The sequence below is a fragment of the Poecilia mexicana genome, unplaced genomic scaffold (assembly GCF_051168715.1).
Source record: "Poecilia mexicana isolate PSO_F unplaced genomic scaffold, ASM5116871v1 scaffold_14, whole genome shotgun sequence".
NCBI classification, from domain to species: domain Eukaryota; kingdom Metazoa; phylum Chordata; class Actinopteri; order Cyprinodontiformes; family Poeciliidae; genus Poecilia; species Poecilia mexicana.
The window spans coordinates 13474712-13493931 of record NW_028263383.1 but is presented as its reverse complement, the minus strand read 5'-3'; the positions used below and the strand labels follow the sequence as shown (position 1 = coordinate 13493931).

Below are 19220 nucleotides of genomic sequence, written 5' to 3'. Positions count from 1 at the left end.
GGCCACAATCAGTCACCTCCTCTACATGGATGACATCAAGCTGTACGCCAAGAGCGAGCGAGACATTGACTCACTGATCCACACCACCAGGATCTACAGCACTGACATTGGGATGTCATTCGGACTAGAGAAGTGTGGCCGGATGGTTACAAAGAGAGGGAAGGTCGTCCGCACAGAAGGGGTCTCACTCCCAGAGGGAACGATAGCAGACATAGAGCACAGCTACAAGTACCTGGGAATACCACAAGCAAATGGCAACCTCGATGAGGTCACAAGGAAAGGAGCCACAGCCAAATACCTCCAACGAATAAGGCAAGTCCTGAGAAGCCAGCTCAATGGCAAGAACAAGATCCGTGCAATAAACAGCTATGCCTTACCAGTAATCAGATACCCTGCCGGAATAATTAGCTGGCCAATGGAAGAGATGAAGGCCACGGATGTTAAGACTCGGAAGCTACTAACCATGCATGGAGGGTTCCACCCCAAATCCAGCACCCTGAGACTGTACACAAGCCGTAAGGAAGGAGGCAGAGGACTAGTGAGTGTGAGAGCCACTGTCCAGGATGAAACATCTAAGATCCATAAATACATCAAGGACAAAGCCTCAACGGACGAGGTGCTCAGCGAATGTCTCAGGCAATGGGGAACAGAGGACGAGGTGCTGGAGGAACCATCATGGGAAGACAAGCCCCTACATGGGATGTACCACCGACAAATAACTGAAGTGGCTGATATCAGGAAATCCTACCAATGGCTGGAGAAAGCTGGACTCAAGGACAGCACGGAGGCCCTCATCCTGGCCGCCCAGGAACAGGCCCTAAACACCAGAGCAATAGAAGCTCAGATCTACCACACCAGACAAGACCCAAGGTGTAGGTTGTGCAAGGAGGCCTCTGAGACAGTCCAGCACATAACAGCAGGGTGCAAGATGCTGGCAGGGAAAGCGTACATGGAACGACATAACCAAGTGGCGGGCATAGTGTACAGGAACATCTGTGCAGAATATGGACTGGAAGCCCCGAGGTCAAAATGGGGGACACCCCCAAAGGTGGTGGAGAATGACCGAGCTAAGATCCTGTGGGACTTCCAGATCCAGACAGACAAGATGGTAATGTCGAACCAACCGGACATTGTGGTGGTGGATAAAGAACAGAGGAAAGCCGTTGTGGTGGATGTAGCAATACCAAGTGACCACAACATCAGGAAAAAGGAGCATGAGAAACTGGAGAAATACCAGGGCCTCAGAGAGGAACTGGAGAAGGCCTGGAAGGTGAAGACCACAGTGGTGCCTGTGGTCATCGGGGCCCTCGGGGCAGTCACCCCCAAACTGGAGCAGTGGCTCAAACAGATCCCAGGAACAACATCAGACATCTCAGTCCAGAAATGTGCAGTTCTAGGCACAGCCAAGATACTGCGCAGAACCCTCAAGCTCCCAGGCCTCTGGTAGAGGACCCGAGCTCAGAGGATGAAAGAGACCACCCACGGAGGGTGAGAGGGGAATTTTTTTTTTTTATATATATATATATATATATATATATATATATATATATATATGTTTGCTTTGCCTCTTGTGGCATCAAGCAGTTGGCAGACTTACATTTTATCTGGTCAGATTTTAGTTATCTGTCTCTAGGAATCAATTTGGCCACAACATAGAGAATGAAAGCGGCATTTTCTGGTATTTGGGCCGTCTGATCCTTTGATCCTCGGAAGTTAAGATTAAGGGGAGGGAAGTGTATTTCTGCCAAATGAAACCAGTAGTGTATCAAGACTTGTATGTTTTGTTTTGTGTACAAGTCGGTGTGCAGAAAAATTACTGTAATTTTCTGACAATGTACTTTTACAATGTACAATTAGTGCTTTGTTTAGGAGTTCTCCAAGTAATAAGCCAGTCCTTTAACTATGTCAAAATAACCATGACATGTCAGGTATTAGTATTAGTTTCTCTTCATTTTTTTTTTTTAGAAATAGCAATCACTGTTCTTGCAACAATATTGGTTGTAACATTTTTGCAACTGTGAGTTGATAGACATCCTGTGTTGTATTCTTTTTTTTAGGCATCAGGTTATTAAATAAACTTCCAGCAGAATAATCACAAAGGAATGTGTCTTACTAGCTGTTGACATCTACTCCGTTCACTACATCTGAATTTATATAATTTTTAATACAAAAGAGATTATTTTGCTTGAAGTCCTGTCTAATTTTGGCAAACGCTTATGTCTAAGCATTTTCAACTTTTTTCAATTGCTTTTGCACAAAACAAAACACCTCCAAGAAGAATTGCATGTAAAGTAACACAATCAATTTTTTTGTTTGTTTGTTTTTTTTAGAATTGGATGATCTTTGGTTAAAATTACACAAATCATTTCCCTTACTGGAAAAGAAAATATCCACTTTGTGTGTTTTTATGTGTCTTTTTTTCTCAGGAAGTACAGCTATAAAAACCATCTGAAACTAAGAAGAGAGCAAAGTTTAGTTGGTTTGTATTTATTGTTTGTTAGTGTTTAAATCTTCAAAGAGAATCATTTAAGCCTATTAAAGTGGATGTCAACTTCTTTACCCTCTTTCATCTCTGTGCGAATGCTTCAGTCTTGGGAACTGGGACAAAACATAATGAGTGACATCAAATGAGAAGAAAGACTCCATAAGTAAGATCCAAACCAGTCAGCTGCAGAGCCAGAGTGACCTGTCAATGCGTGATGTTGTATTTGCACATGAAAAGCACAGCGGTTTAACGTTAAGTGTTTCATTTTTGATTCCACTACACAGAAAGCAGAGGATCAAAGATTTTCCACTGTCCCTCATCTATTTTCGTGCTCATCATTTTCTCCTTCTAACACCTGAGATGCATAATCACCCATTAAAAGGAAGATAAGTGCTACATTTTGTCATCCATGTCCTAGTAAGGCGATTTTTTAGAATATGCCACCGCTGAGTGACTGACGTGTTGGAGGGCAAGTCATTACGGTAATTAAATGGAAAATGACAACACCCCCCCTCCACAAAAAAAAAAATAGTTATTATATATTAATTTTGGAAGAAACAGTCCTTTCTTATGGTACTTCATATTTTTCACAAGCCTCGACAGACAGACAACTCTTTGCATGTTTTACGAAATAATATGGGATCTTTTTTTTTTTTTTTTTTTTAGTTCTGCCTTTCTCTCATATGTGGGAGAGTCACATAATCACTCAGCTCCCTGGTACATCATTTCTTCTCCGCTGGAGCCCAAACACCTTCCTTCGTCTAGTTCAGACTCAAATTGCTGTACGGACTGATAGATGGTTCTCTGGCAGTCTGTGTCGTCTCTCTAAAATCGCCCTTTGTGGGTAAGTCTCATTCATTAACCCTCTCACACTTCTGAGCCAGAGGTAGAGGGCCAGTCTTACGCTCTGCCTGGTACTACAAGAACAGCAAAGGCCGACTTTATCCAGGGCCCGCTACAGCTGTGTCAGTGTATACTTGTGTGTTTCGAAAGGACAAATACGGGTTATTTTCTTAAGGCTTCTAGAAGTAGTGTCACACAAAACATAAAGCTGAAAAGCTGAGCTTGCTTCCAAGGATTTTCTAAATACCGTGTCTCTTAGTCTGTGTTCCTGAAAGATGTTTTTTTTTTTTGTTTTTTTTACGTCCTATCCCTTTAAACAGTGTACATGCAGTCTAGTAATGAATGCAGATCAACCTAATTTTTCCAAGGTCAGCACAAGCAGTGCAAAAATAAAAATAAAAATCTATATTTTACTTAATCATCATATTTATTTAGTAATCATTGCATAAATTTCAAAGAGCATGTTGAATTGGTTTTAAAAGCAGGTTCTAATGGTCATGTTAGATAAATCTAGTGAATACTATGTTTTTTACTGGCTTCACAGCAAAGAAAAAAAAATTGAGATTGACTGTTTAGAAAAACCTAAGAAATGTACAATTATTTTTAAGAATCGACTGTTGAAAGTTTTGCACAGACAAACTCATAACCTGGTCAAACTGCTGTGCGATGTATTTTAGTTAAGTATGGACATTAACTTCTTTAAGTCAGTGATGATCATGCATCGCCCATTCAGTTATCTGAATCAGAACTACAATGCAATGTAATCTCCAGTTATGACAGATTGCAACAGAGTTTTAATCATGTCAAATATCTGTGGCATGAGTGTCGCCTGTCAGAGATCACATCTATCATGCACAAATGTCCCATTGCAACTGAATTATTATACACCATTTCAACAATTACTCAAAAAAAGGATGATTTAATATGAAGTAATACCTTGCAGACACTATATGCACTAATGAAAGTCAATTTACTGGAAAAAAAAGACTAATTAGAAAACACAAAGACAGGAGCTACTACTGCAGTTGTAATCCTTACCAATCCTCACATTTTATTCAATGTTTTAATTTTAAATGTTGTCAAGTGGGCTTAGTGAGGATGAAGTGAGACAAGGATAAATAACAAGCAAATATGTGCAAAAATAGAGAAAATGCTGCCTTCACATGAACATAAAATGTAGGACTATAAAAATCTCTTTCTTCAGGAAAGGTAAATCTCCATATTACATGGAACGCTGTGGAGGTGTAGAAGAGGACCAGGTTTCAACATGCAAATTCAGGACATCTGCAAAACATTATTATTACACATTGCCATTTCTACTGATCATGTAGTTCCAAATGTATATTAATAATGTATTTATTATTTTGAGGCTTTGCAATGTAAACATATCGACTTCCAGTTAGCTTATTCCCTCGGAACTTTTTCAGCACGTCACTGCCCGTTACCTTAACCCGACATCATTGAAGTTCTAAACATGACAAGGTAAATAAAAACCCAGCATGCTCAACCTGTGCTCCCTCTGTCCTTCAGGACATCAAAAAAGAGAGGTCAGAGCCAGGCCTTTAGAGAGGACCTCTGCTCGTCCTCCAGCACCAGGCAGCCTACACAGGGCACACACACAAATCCTCTTCAAACAGCAAGCAGGAAAGAGCCTGCTTGAAATTCCTGACAGCAGTGACTAAACCACTCTTAGCAGCCTGGCTCAGCAACCAGTCAGCAACCGTGGAAACAACAGCTAATAGGAGAAAACCGCAAGAGTCCTGCTTAATGGATGGTAGCTACTCCATACATGTGATGGGGTGCAGTGTTGATATTTGTTTTATAGTTTCACTTAAAACACATGCACATAAACTATAAGAGTTATTCTAATCCAGTGTCAAGACAATGCACAGCCTGTATGACTGTGCTTGTAAGCAGTAAGAAAGAAGGGGGTATTTTGACTTCTCATCCAAAAGTCATCTTTTTTTGTTTTTACCAAGTACTAAGCCATGCAGAGTCACTTAACATACGATGGAGAGATTCCCCAGCATTTGTCTCAGACATGTACTTGACATGTAAACTGTTATCCACACTTTCGTTCACCTCACAGGAAATTAATTAAATAGGTTCAAATAACTGTGCCTTCAGTACTGAGTTTACTTAGAAAACATATGGAGGTATTTCAGATCTGATAGCTATGCCAATGAGCTGGATGTCAGGTGAAGTAGAACTGGTTCACACTGGTTCTGTTCACATCAGTAAAAAGCTGTCAGAAAATTCAGCGGAAAAGAGTTAATATCTACAAAGGCAATGTTAGGTTGCCATTTATGTTTTGCTTCATGAGAAGGATTGGCACTAATTGCCATCAAAGATTGAACCAAAGGTCCTTGAGTTTCTATGGATGGATAATTTACCTAAACTCATACTACAAGGGAAATATTTAAAGGTGCTAAAACGGTTGTTTCCTCTGCAGGAGAGTGAAATGCATAGTAAACTCATATTAAAGGGGAATTCAACTGACATGTAGATACATGCCAGTTTAGTATTGATTCAAATGTGTAGTAAAAATGAGCAGAGTAGTATTTAGTAAATTTTCTGAGTTTTAAAAATAACAATAATACAAACACAGGATTAGCGCCTTTGCGATCAAAGAGATTTTACCTTAAACTCAGAGTCCAGAGCCCAAAATTAGTTAGAAAAAATGTCTGGAACATGACAAGCTCTACTTCAGCAGGTATGTGGAACATGCAACTCATAGTAAAATTGAATTATTCATATGATCAGTTAATTATTTATGATTTTTCATCAGTTTGTCAATCAAAAGGAAAAGGGGAAAATTTCTTATCTAACATTATCGGTGGGGTACCATCAGACACCAGAGACCATATCCAGTATAGTTTAAACTTTAAAAATGAACAAGTAATGTATTTGTATCCCCTTGTCCATAATAATTCAGTAATGCATGACATTCTGGGCTTTTCTTTTCTGACAACATTCTCAAACTACAACAAATTTATTTTGGTTAAAAGAGAAAAAATAAACTAATGGACTCTCAGAGATGTAAAGTATAAAAAATGCAAGATAAAATCCTAATAAATTATATTTTTAACCTTTATTCTTTCTCTGTAGTTGACAAAGCAAATAAATATGCTATTCAATTTCATCAAGTCGTCTTTGAAAGATGAAGGTCAGAGTATAATTACACTGTCATCTTTTAACTATAATGTTAATATTCCAGAATATTTTAGTTTGTATTTGCTCTGCGAGAGACTAGATAGAATGCGTGTCCGGGGTATATGAACTAAATCACAAAGCTTTATGACCTACAGGAGTAAGGAGAACAAAGTTTCTCTTGCACAATTTATATGCAAAATCAAAATGTAAAATTAAACTGCAATAAAAGTCTTAACTTTTGACTTATGATTTGGAATTCAAGAGGCTGAGGTTACAAAAATGAATAAACATTTAAACCCTGATTAACCATGCATCATGTGGTATGTGAAGGGATTGCATTGAAAAATTGACAATGCATCCAAATAAGATGCAAGTGCGTGTTTTCGTTTGTATCATTGCAGAAAAACTCAATGACTTTGGCGTGGCAGCATTTAGAAGCTGTCCGTGTGTGTGGAGCAGTCCCAGACAAAGGAAAGGGGAAACTCAAAGTGAGAATAATGAGGCACACAAAAGACTAAAGCTAATGCAGTAAAATATGTCAACACCCCTGCTCCACATGTTTTGCTTTTACCAGAAAATTAAGGGAAACAAGCAATATTCTGTTCAATTGTGAATTTATATCAAAGCAAAAGCTAAAAATAATTTGGTCTGGTTGGAGATGATGGTCCTGCTTATTTAATAGAATGAGTGTGTGTGTGTGTGTGCCACCGTGCTTTGAGAAACACAAAACTAACTGTAAAGTGCATTTATAGTCTCTTTTCTTTCCCGTTGACTCTGCAATTACCATTCAAACCAGCCACACTAATTATCTCCCCATTTAGAAAAAATAAATCAAGTGTTTAGTATGAGACTAAACAAATCAAGTTTAGTCTCATACATAAAGGAGTGAAAAGCAAAACAATTACATCCACTGGATATAATTTTGATTTTATTATATGCATTCACATTTGTTAAATACTTTCAAAAGAGCCATTATAAAACCCCAAAGCATCCTGGAGCATCACTAGACTTTGCTGATAAAACTTTTGAAACGGTTTTTGTTCCATTTTTAACTAGTTTTCTTCCTATAGGGTTCCTATTAGATTAATTAAAGACAACAATATTGCAAATCTTGACAACTTTTTTTTCATCTGGAGCACTGAATGAAAAATAATAAATTTGAAGTTGGAAGAGAATAATAAAGCATCAGAAACAATGTTTTCAAAGCAATGCCACCAAACATGTTAAACTCAGAAACGTCTGAAATCACTCAGCTGAATGCTACAGCTCTTCAATGTCAACACTAATTACTTAAACCTCAAACAGTACAAATGGGTCGAACTGTTATTTATGAACAAAGTCATTCCATTTATTCCCCTTTATTTTCCAAAACGGTTTTTCCAAGGTTTCTTTTCAACCTTCAGCCAGTCAATATAAAATACACCTAATTGCTTCACAGAATATATAAAAGCCATTTTGCTAAGTTCTATTGTTAAATCTAGAAAATCTTTACATCACCGTCACACGATGTCTCAAAAACAGAAATGTGGAGACAGAGAAAAATACCAGCCTGCAAAGCAATAACTTTCTAAAGTAATCTTTCTACCCATGCCCTTTACATGTCAGCAGCAAGTTCCTTTTCCTTTGCTTCTCTGTCCAGTACCTGCTTTATTGTGATGCTAAGCAGTAGGTTTTGACATTCAGAAGGGCCCTGCCAAAGGACAGACCAGTGGATGCAGTACAGAAGAGAAAGCCTTAATGGGTTCAACTGGAATGGAAAGCATGTGCTAGTCTCCACAGGCTGCAGGAGAGAGAAATGTCAAGTATGGCTATTACAGAAAAGGCAGCAGCTCACCTGAATGAAAAACAGTCTCACACCATGCACATCCACAAGCTACAACTCCACACATTAATGTCCTGACAGATAAATTAACCCATTCACACCCAGGTGCTACTGACTAAATAATGTCACATACATATTAGCAGGTACACAAAAACAAGGCAACCCTTGTTACAAGCAGATTGAACAATCTAACTAAAACACATTTAAACAAAGTAAAAGCATCAAAAACATTCCAAAACACTGTGGATTGAACAAGGTGTTTTTTTAGAGCTGTGAAAAGGTATTTGCCCTATTTTAGATTTTATCCGTTTGTTACTCTCTTAAATTTCAAAGACAAAGACAACAAGGGCAAAAAGAAAAAAAAATACAAAATCTGTCTTCTAGGTGTGAAAATCCATCTGGCCTTAAGTGTAAAATGGAATTGCTTCTTTGTTAAGTTGTGAATTAACTATGGCTAAACACAATTATCTGAAGGCTGAGTTCAACTTGACACCAATACCTAATTACGACCTGATCTACAGAATCTGCGATAAAACCAGACTAACAACAAGACGTCAGCTAATACATCCAAACAAACAAAAATACATAATCATTCAATCTAAAAACATTTGAGAACAGATGAGCAACACGAGATGTGTTTCCAGTGCAAGAATCTTTTCAGAAATTATCTGGGATTGTGCTTCTCCCCGCTGCTTTACAATGCAGGAACCAAGGCGGAAAAAAAAAAAAAAAAAAAAACTGCACAGGAATGTGTTCAGAAAACAGCCTTTGTAGGAAGGATTTTTTTGGGATGGACTTTGAACTAGAGGTGGTGGTTTGTAAAGCGCCGATGTCAAACATTTCTCCCTGCTGAATATGCCCAGACTGACAACCTTTCCAGGGTGTACTGTGAAAATGCATCGATCTCCCGTGACCCCGCAAGGACAATTGAGTATAGACAATAGAAGGATGCATGAATAGCTCCAGAATTTTATTTCAGTCTTCTCCCAGTTTTTACTTCTCCGTAACTATCCTAGTGAAAATATCCAATTAAAGCATGCATTTCCTCTTTCTGAGTTTCTACCGAGATGGAGGAAGAGTAACGACCTCACCAATGTCTGTTAAAGAGACCAGTAAAGTTAGAATATTTTATGTCCAGAGATGCAGATAAAAGCAATCGCAAATGCCCAGGATTTTTGATCGCTCACAGATTTTAAGTTTGAATAAAGCCGACGCACTTCTGCAGCTGCTTCAGCATGTGAATGCAGTTATAGTTCCTATGAGACAACTCATTGGCTCCAGTTAAGAAAAATCTGTGGATCATCACAAACCTTTTCTCAAGTAAAACCTTTTTAATCTTGTTTCAGAGCTTAAAAGCTATGAAATGATTATAAACATCTTTTTTTGGAAGTTTTAAAGGGGCATTATTGGTAAAATCTACTTTTCTGAGCTTTACATCATGTTACGCCCTCATCAAAAGCATGCCTGGAGTGTTGTCTTGATTCTTCCGTGCATGGTTCAGAAGTCCTTTAGTCTCCCATTGTATCGTTTTCAACGATGCAACAAGAATCTGATAGACGGATCACAATGGCTGTAAAGACCACATGAATGAAGAACAGGTCTATTCTCCCAGTTAGTGAGATCCTTCAGTCACCATCCTGACAAGACATGCCACCACCACAAAGGACACAGACTGTTTCTTCACTGTATTAAATGATTTAAAGCTTTTTTGGATAAGGCTGAAAATAATATGACTATTTTACATTACTTTGATTTAAAGGTAAAACTTAGATGGTGCAAAAACTGTAATATAAAGAGTTCAGATATCAGCAGAAATCTCAGAGCATTGCTTCAGAGGATCACTTCAACTTGTTTTGCTAATTTGCACCCCTGAGGAATCTAATCAAAGCTAGTGCCAGACTAATGAAGCTCTTTAGCCCAGAGGCCAGAAGCGCATACATGGCCCTGTCCTTCAAGGCTCAGTGTGTGCGTGTGTGTGTGCGCGTGAGTGTGTGTATGAGTGCACAAGTACCAGTCTGTGCATGTAGCTGAACACAGTCAAATGTGTGAACGAGGGAGCGCATGGACATAAAAGGGGTGGCATCGCTGCAAATCAGGAAAGCCAAAACCGCACTCTCTGAGAGAATCCTGCATCAAACAGATCTTGCTGCCTAAGGGCTGGCCTCCTCGTTCTGTCGGCGTTCAATTTCCCGTTGCTGCACTAAGAGCTTCTGCCCCAGTGAAGAGACACTCGGCTGTTGGAGTGGCAGCAGAAATGACTGCCAGAGAGAGCGACGCAGAGATGAGGCAGTTTGGAAGAACGTGATTATCAGCACAGTCTGAAGTGGTCCAGGGAATCAACTGCAGACGGAGCCTTGATATCTGTTTCTACTTCTGTGTGAAAATGGCGCACTAGACACAGCTCGCTAAATAAATTATTGAGGGAAGGTAAATCCAATTTTCAATCACACTTTACCTTTTCTTTATTTTTTTTTTTAAATTACCCTTGATGAAATTGTGCCTGTGCTTTTATTCTTTTAAGTTACAACAGTTGAGTAGAAACAATCATATCACATGAAAACAGAAAAACGTGTATTTCTGCCAAGGTCCACATTTTAACCATTTAAGACTGCAGTCTGAAGAACAATAACAGAGAACTGGTTTTCTCAGAATCCAAACAAATAAAAGAAATGTTGTATTTGATAGAAAAAAAAATGTTTACTTAGCATTTCACAATCTTACCAAAGGTCTGACCAGAGACCTGCCAGCTCCCCTTAGAGTGAGCCAAGATGTAAAGGTATGATAATGCTCTCTTCCCGCCCAAAACAACATAAGTTCATATAATTATCTCCCTCGTTACTTCTCTCCCTGACGGCTATGTGACATAGCTGCTGGCACTAGCAAATGTGGGAGGACCAGAAATGTGTGTGTGGCTGGAGCGATAAGACTGCTGTAAAATTTAATTAGCACAAAGCCATGGTGAAAATGACTTCATTTCTCACTGCATTATTAACTAGAGCACTGCATAAGAGCCTAGTCTCAATCAGTGTAAATAACAGGTTTCTGTGAAAGAGGAATACAGAAAGCGAGAGAGAGAAAGGAAGGAAAAAAAAAAAATCTGAATCGTGGAAAACTTCTAAAAAAATATAGGTGATAAAAAGTTGGACACAAAACAGATGTGTGATTTAACATAATAAATCGCCTTCTCTTTTCTGGATGTCATCATGCGGCACATGGTTTTATCATTGCATTTAGAAAATAAGAAAGAATGTGAGGGGATATCAGAAGAGTGCTGAATAGAAATCCCACATTAGCAGCTTCACCTGCGACTCGGGGCCTGAGCTGGTGTGAATGGACTGATTAGGGTCCTTGGCTCAACATGCTGAACACCACTTTCTATTTCACGACTCACAGCCCTTATTACAGCCAGGCTTCTTCATAATCCAGCTAAAAGTGGATATCTGAGGAGCCTGATCGGCTTAGGACTCCGGCTAAAAACGCAGGACGTACAGCACAGAGAGAGGGACCAGAGTGCTGAGGTGTTTGCCATCGTCTTTTTTTTTTACTTTTTTTTTTTTTAAGTGTGGTGAATGGATGGTGATTTCTGCACGCATGTGTGTCAGCTCTGCTCTCCTTTACACTAAACTCTTCATCAAGTCAACGGAATATGAGAATATATAGCATACTAATTCACTTTCTCATTTTCTACCATTGTGAAAGCTGAACAATTAACTCAGGTAGCACATACAAAGGGTTATGCTGACATGATTATTGTTAACACAACTTCATGTTGGCAGAAAGGTTCCATATATGCATAAAAAAAACACTTCTGAAAGTTAGAGACAAATTGCACATCAGCCAAGCAAGTAAAAAGAGATTTTTCGATACACGCGTCCTTGATTTTAAAAGCAGAAAAAGAGGCAAACACCATTACGGCCACGTCGAGAATGATGTGGGAAATAGAAAACCATAATCCAAATCGCACACGGCATATGGTGTCCTTTCAGATACACTATATATATTTACCAATTTAGCTGTTGTAAATTTAAAGGTACGAGAGGAGGGCCTGTGTGTGTGGATGGTGGTAGATTACTTAACATAAATCCACAGAGCCGACAGACCAGACTGTAGTATAATGTCCCATGTCCAAATGTATCTGCGTCACCATGCAGCAAGAGAGTTCACATCAAAACCAAAATAAAAAAGTTAGACAAATCTTTCAGTTTTGCTTTTTTACAGCCTTCAATTATTATTCCATAAGTCACACAGCACAGGCTAGATCTAATTACACAAGCCACTTTGTTAAGGTGCCCTCTTGCTCCATCTGTTCACTGTGTGTGTGCACAGGCTCAAACCAGCACACACCAACTGTAGCCTTTCAAATGGACAGACAGAGACAAAGGCGTGTCAAAGTACATGTGGCCATCTGCATGTACCTTTGAGTACAAGGGAAATTAAACATCTAAAGCAGCATTCAACAGTGCTGATTCTGAGACTCGGAGTGGCCAGATGACTCTTTACATGAGTACAGAGAGGCGGACACGTGTCCGAGGCAAAAACGCAGATATTGCTTTGACCCGGAAATCAGCGTTTGACATTCTCTCCTCACAGGTTTAAAAATAGAGATGTTTCAATTAGGGGGAAGCAATGTGAACGTAAGATTTTACCGTTTGTTGCAATAATAATAAAAGTGATGATAAAAAGTGTTTAAAAATCCACTGCTCTGGTTTTTGGTGATTGATTATGAGGCTGTCACTAGAGTAAAAATCATACAATCACAAATACTGTTGTAAAAACTATAAAAAATCTACAACACAGAACTTTCAGAATATTAACCAGAATGTTTTTTTCCATCATAAAAAACATTTTATGATAATAATAAGTAATAATAGTCCACATCTTGTTCAGATCAGCAGGTCATAAAAGTAAAAGGATATTTTTTTCTTGATTAGGCTGTTTTGGTAATAAGCATGAAATGTGGCAAAAAAACCCAAAAAAAAAACAAAACACGTTTTCCTACTCTCATTTTGATGTGTAATAACACATCAACAAGCAACATATACTTCATATAATTTAATAATAAAAAAAACAATAAGGTTTAAGGACATGATTCACAAATAGGGATAATCTTGAAATTCCTTCCATTTTGATTAGATTCAAAACTAATTTCTGTATCAAACAACTTGCAGCACATTTTTCCCCATTCTTATGCATCATAGTCCTTTCAGCTCTGTGTCACATTTAAATCCTGTCAGAAGATGGACTGCCTTAGGCAAACAACACTACAGAATATACAACTTGATCACCAGGAAAGTCAGGGGGTCACAGCATTATTTAAGATGCTGGAAAATTCATCATGAGTTTTGTAGATGTCGGGCTCCACACACATGCAACGCTGTTGCAAAATTTACAAAACTGCTACTTGAATATGGCAGCAATGACACAAAAGGAGAATTACTCAATCTCACGCAACACTATGCGAACGCTCTGTCTGCATCGGTGCAGACAGAGCGTTCGCGATTCTTTTTTATCGGTAAAAGAATCGCTGATCTTAAGATTCCAAAATGTCTGAAACTTGAACATGAATTGATGGTTTGACCTATACTGTCTGGCTAGGTCAGCCAAAATAGCCAACAACTTTGGGACACTTACACAGCATTTAAATTATACATTTAATTTTGTAAAAATAAATAAATAAATAAATAAATACATTTAAAAAGATAAAAAACAAAAAACACCTTAAAAAGATACTAAAAAAGAAAACAAAAACAACAACAACAAAAAAACAAAACAAAGGCAGTGAGATTGTGCAAAAACAATGCACCTCATCATGAAATAATTAAAAATCTAATTCCAGGACACTTATCCCAGAACACCAAACCATTCAAACTGGAAGCACATCAAAAGTGACATATACTTCAAAGATGCTACAGAACTTAATGTTCTACAAATCCCCACTCATTTGCTTACGATTATAACAGTGGAGCATCCATTATGCCATACACTCACATAGCCAACAAGGTGAAAAACAGAGCTTTTTTAAAAACAAACCCAAACAAACAAATAAAAAAACGCATACAGGAAGCCAGCAATCAGTTTTGATCACAAAAAGGCTGATCGTGCATCTACTTTAACCACGGCTTAAATAGCTATTTTCTATGAATATATGCAAAAGTTAAAACATTTATGTGAGAAAGTGAACACTGATAACAGAAGTTGCTTGGCAATAATCTGTCACTGTAATGAAAAGCGCACATGCAGCATGTGATGTGTGAATGATATATTGTGACTAAATGCAGATAAATCAGCAGCTTCTCCAGTTACACTTTTGAAACCATGATGTCTTGCATCAATTGAAATAGATCAATGTAGGAAAGAGTCTCTGCTCCTCCTTTTTTTTTTTTTTTTTGTTTCGAGCTCACTGAAACGATTTAATAACCCCGCTCCTTTTCTGCTTATGTCATGTCTGGGGGAAAGTAGCAAGGCAAGGGAGCCGATGAAGTGAAGACGAGGCAAAGTCAAAAAGTAAAGACTAGACTTGGGAACTTTGGAGGAAAGCTATCTTATGTAATAGACAATGATATGGAGAGACAAGGATGTGAAAGAAGAATGAAAAAGCGCAAACACATTCTTCAGGATACAGTTAGCCCACAGTGGATTCCACATATCACAGTCTATAAGAGGCCAAATCAAATAGGAAAGAATCTAACAGCATTCCTCTGGAGCTTCGGCATCTCACTTCTAGTGTTTCACATGTGAAAGAGAACACACAGAGCTGCAAAGAAACAAATTCCCTTTACTTAATTCTACTTTTTATGACTTTCAGTTCAACTTCACATTCCTTCCAGATTCATCCTAATAATGTTCTGCAGCACATCTCCTTCCCAGAAATTTTAGACTGCAGGCTGAGTCTAAAATTACTCTTATTATTCCATTTTTTAAGTATTATTTGCATCTACACCAAAGCCATTTAGTCCTCCATCAAATACAAACCTGAGAAAACCAAAGCGGTGACGTTGTATATGACATAAATTCAGTAAAAAGGGTTATAAAGTTGACTCTGCAGATATATTGTGAGAAAAAAAAATGACAAAAACTAAAGGTTTGCTTTTATGCTAACGATCTTTCAGCTGCAAGTAGGGAAAAATAACTCGTCTATCTGGTGACAGGATTCACGGCCTTTGTGAAGTGACCTTTACATCAACTTCAAGCTCTAGTTCAGAGTCAGACCACATACAATAATTGTTAGGTCAGGTGTCACTAAAGACATTTAAGGTAATTGCGCTTAAGCAAAGAAGTGTACCTGACCTTACTCATCATAAAAGATCAGTCTAGGGCAAAATTATTACAGCCAGCACATGTTCTTAGCGGTCCTCCGACTTCCTCTGTTTAAAGAGTCGTGGAAGCTCTTCCTCTCTGTCAAACACAACAGGGTGTGTAGTTGTTTGATTCCCTCCCACATGTACACGCTTTCATGCAGCTTGGGAAACAGAAAGGTTGTGACAGGACATTCCAGGTGGGGACTGAAGAGATGTTTTCAAAAGGAGACAGTTAAAAACCGTCGCCTTCTTTATAGATTCAATAAAGGATCTTACACCTGTGTGGCAAACCACCATCGATCCATCATTCTGTGGAGCCCGATCCAATTTAGAGAGCTCAGGAGCCGCAGAGCCCCACAGCCTTATCCTAAACCAGGCCACAGCCAGCCCAAAGCCTGCTTACCTTCATCCCCTAAAGTCAGCAGGTGTGTCCGTGCGCCTTTATGGCCGTTTGTGTTTGTATATGTGTGCTTACGAAGACAGCAAGCCCAGCCAAAAAACACCTTTGCTGCTGGCTCAAGTCAAAGTGAGCTGAGCTGCTGTAAGGGTGGGTCTGGCGACGAGACAAGAGAAAAGAAAGAGGCTGAGAGAGAAACTGAGGAACAGAAGACAAGCCAGGCCAGAGATTACAATAACTTATTAAAAAAAAAACAATAAATTATTTTAATGTTGTAAAGAGTGGCCTTTTGTAATCCTTTAGTTACTTAACCAAATCTTCCCCTTCATTCATGGCCATATCTTCTGATTTAGATGTTCACTCCTTAATTCTCCTCCCTGCTTCCCTGGAGTGCAGCAAAAGCCAATGCTCTTTTATTAAAGGGTATTTAAAACATCTAGGCTGGGTGGTATGAAAGTGAAAAAAAACCTGCGCCTCTGACTAAACGTCATGACTTCCCAAATAAACAAAGAGGGTCATACGGCTTTCACTCACTCCGGCAGCTAAACCCAGGGCAATTAAGGCCTGAATCTCTGTAGGAGTAGAGGAGAGAGAAAGGAAACGGGGTGATGGAGGGGGTCCGGGGCGAGGCAGCAGCAGCGGAGAGGCTCCATACCAATAACAGGCAATTATGTATGGGTAGGGCCATTGCCTGGCCATGAGAGTATAGAAGAAGACAGCAGGGATATGGGATGGTAGGGAAATGAGGAGGAGTGTTATTTAGGAGGCAGATGGCAGAGAGGGGGAAATTAAGATGAATGGGCACTGAGAGGGCTGAGCTGGTGCTGGGGCTGGGCAGAGAAAAGTAATTAGCTGTGGTTGCTTTGGGAGGCTGGCAGTGAGTATGATGCCTGCAGTGACAAGCAAAAGCCTTGAGCTTTATTAGACAACAAGGATGTGTCTGAAGCTGCCAGCAGGGGGCAGTTGGGTCAGCAACCTTTTAGTACCTTCTTACCTTGCCACCACACCATGGGGTCTTCTCACAGCATGGACTCTGAACAGGGGCTCCGTTTTTAGTAGGCACTGTATTTTTTACTCTAATCTCCTCTTAATAAAACATATTTCTAGCTCGTTCCCTGTTACAGTCCCTCTCTCACTTGCGCACACATCCTCGCAAGACCAAGTCCAGTCTGTTTCGCCCACACAACTGCACAATCTCACCCTTAAAATCTGGCCTTCTGCATCTTCCTCACACCATCTCTACTGTTACAGCTCCATCTATCCGTCACTTTCCTCCCACCCCACATATATCCTTCCCCTGTGTCCCTTTCCAATCTAATTTCAGATATACTCTAGCAGAACAACAGAGCAACACCCTTTATCACACCCATCAATGATGTGGGCGGATTGTGCGCAAATAATTTTATTCATTCGTGCTTACGCCAAGCCCACTGGGATTCCAATTACAACTAATAAGATGTAATAAGAGTAACAAGATCATTCTTTAAATACCTTAGTGGATGATCCCTTTAGAAAAGAAGTCTGAAAAAACACATGAAACAATATCTGTTCACAACTATGATTATTATACAGGGAGTTCATGGAAAGTAATTATATATACATCCAAGATGGACGCTCAGACACTCACTTAGAAATGAAGCCTCTAAATATGAGAGTATGATTTTAGCTATGCTTTCTCTCCTGAATAGTTTCCACCTAATTTATGTCACAATCTTTCTTCGGTTTTGAAAACAAAGCTGTACAGAAGTCAGCACACACACACACACACACGCACACACCCCGACACACACACACACAAAAGAAATTCAAGACAAAAAAATATTCAATTTAAATAACGCCAAAGATTAAATGTGCATTCAAAGACCAAACAATTTACTCAAAGCACCACGTTCAAGAGAAAGTTCAGAGCAGCCCACACACGACTCTCAATGCCACCACTCTCTCTCTCTCAGTTTGCACGCTCCACCAACTCACTCAGGCCGATTTTCTTTCAAATGCTTGAAAGATGTACGCAAGGTAAAAGAAAAAAAAAAAAAAAGAAAGACGTGAAGCACAAGATAAGCAGGGCATATCTACAGCAGGACAAATTTGCAATGTGACACATGCAAAACTTGCTTAAATGCAGATTCGCAATGGCAGATGAAGAAAGCTGAGAATGCTCAGAGCTTTGAAAGTGTTCTTTTGACAATTGTTTTTTTTTTTTTTTTTTTACCATAGTTAACGGGTCTGAGAACCTGGCGGAAGGAGCTGGGGCTGACCGTCTGCTGGTAGTTATCTGTAGGGAGGGCAGTGGACAAATAATGGACTAAGCACACAGCATAGCACAACAGTTTTTTTTTTTTTTTTTTTTTTTTTGCAACAAACCCGGTGGTAAAAGACACATTCCACAGCTCAACATTAGAATGTTTGCTCACAAGAAAAGCAACGTCTCAGGGTTCATCTATATAATCTCTCGGTAACACTTTATTTGAAGGGGGGGTGAATAAGACTGTTATGACACTGTCATAAACATGACATAACATGTCATGGACATCAATAAGTCTTCATGAATAGTTATGACTGTTGTCATAAAGCATCATTCGGTAAATAATGACACTTTTAATACAAAGTTGACATTATTCAAAATGTCTTCATTATGACAACTTGACATTAATCTAGACAAAATGTCTTCGTTATGACAACTTGTTATTAACCTCGCCAAAAATGTCATAACTATTCATGAAGACTTATTGATGTTCATGACAGGTGTTATGTCATGTTTATGACAGTGTCATGACAGTCTTATTCAACCCCCTTCAAATAAAGTGTTACCTAATCTCTCTAAAAAGAAACAATCAAGAAGAAATACAAGTTTTTACATGAACTATTAAGTCTATCTTGAATGTAACTGAAAATGAGAGTCCAACTATGAAACTATCAGGATGCATTCATTGTGGTTTTCCACCAAAAATGAACAGGAAAAAGGACAGAAAAAAAAGACCTTTATAACCACTGATTTTCTGACATCCGTCCTGAATTAGAAGAGGAGTATTAGATTTAATGGTCTGTATTTGGGGATAAATGTGAGATATAAGACTTACCTCTGGGTCTTGGCGCTCTCTTCCTACGCTCTCTGAATGCAGCTCCAGACTGCAGGGCTTCCAGCAAACTATCCATCACACCTGTCTCATCATTCTCTGAAAAAGACAAAGGAGGAAGAGAATGTTAAAAAGAAGAGGTATT

General features: G+C 38.9%; 1 protein-coding gene across 2 annotated transcripts in view; it reads right to left on the bottom strand.

The window, feature by feature from the left end:
- Positions 1-19208, bottom strand: part of LOC148155489 (protein diaphanous homolog 3-like) — a 52336-nt gene extending 33128 nt beyond the window's left edge. The window contains exons 1-2 of one of the 2 annotated variants that reach the window (XM_088012232.1): positions 19079-19208; positions 18211-18273 (exon numbers count right to left, since the gene is read on the bottom strand). In XM_088012232.1, coding sequence (XP_087868358.1) covers positions 18211-18273; positions 19079-19154 — 139 coding nt within the window. In that variant the 5' untranslated portion in view covers positions 19155-19208. The remainder of the gene's footprint in view (positions 1-18210; positions 18274-19078) is intronic. The other variant, XM_088012233.1, reaches the window with a different exon arrangement.
- Positions 19209-19220: the final 12 nt, after the last annotated feature.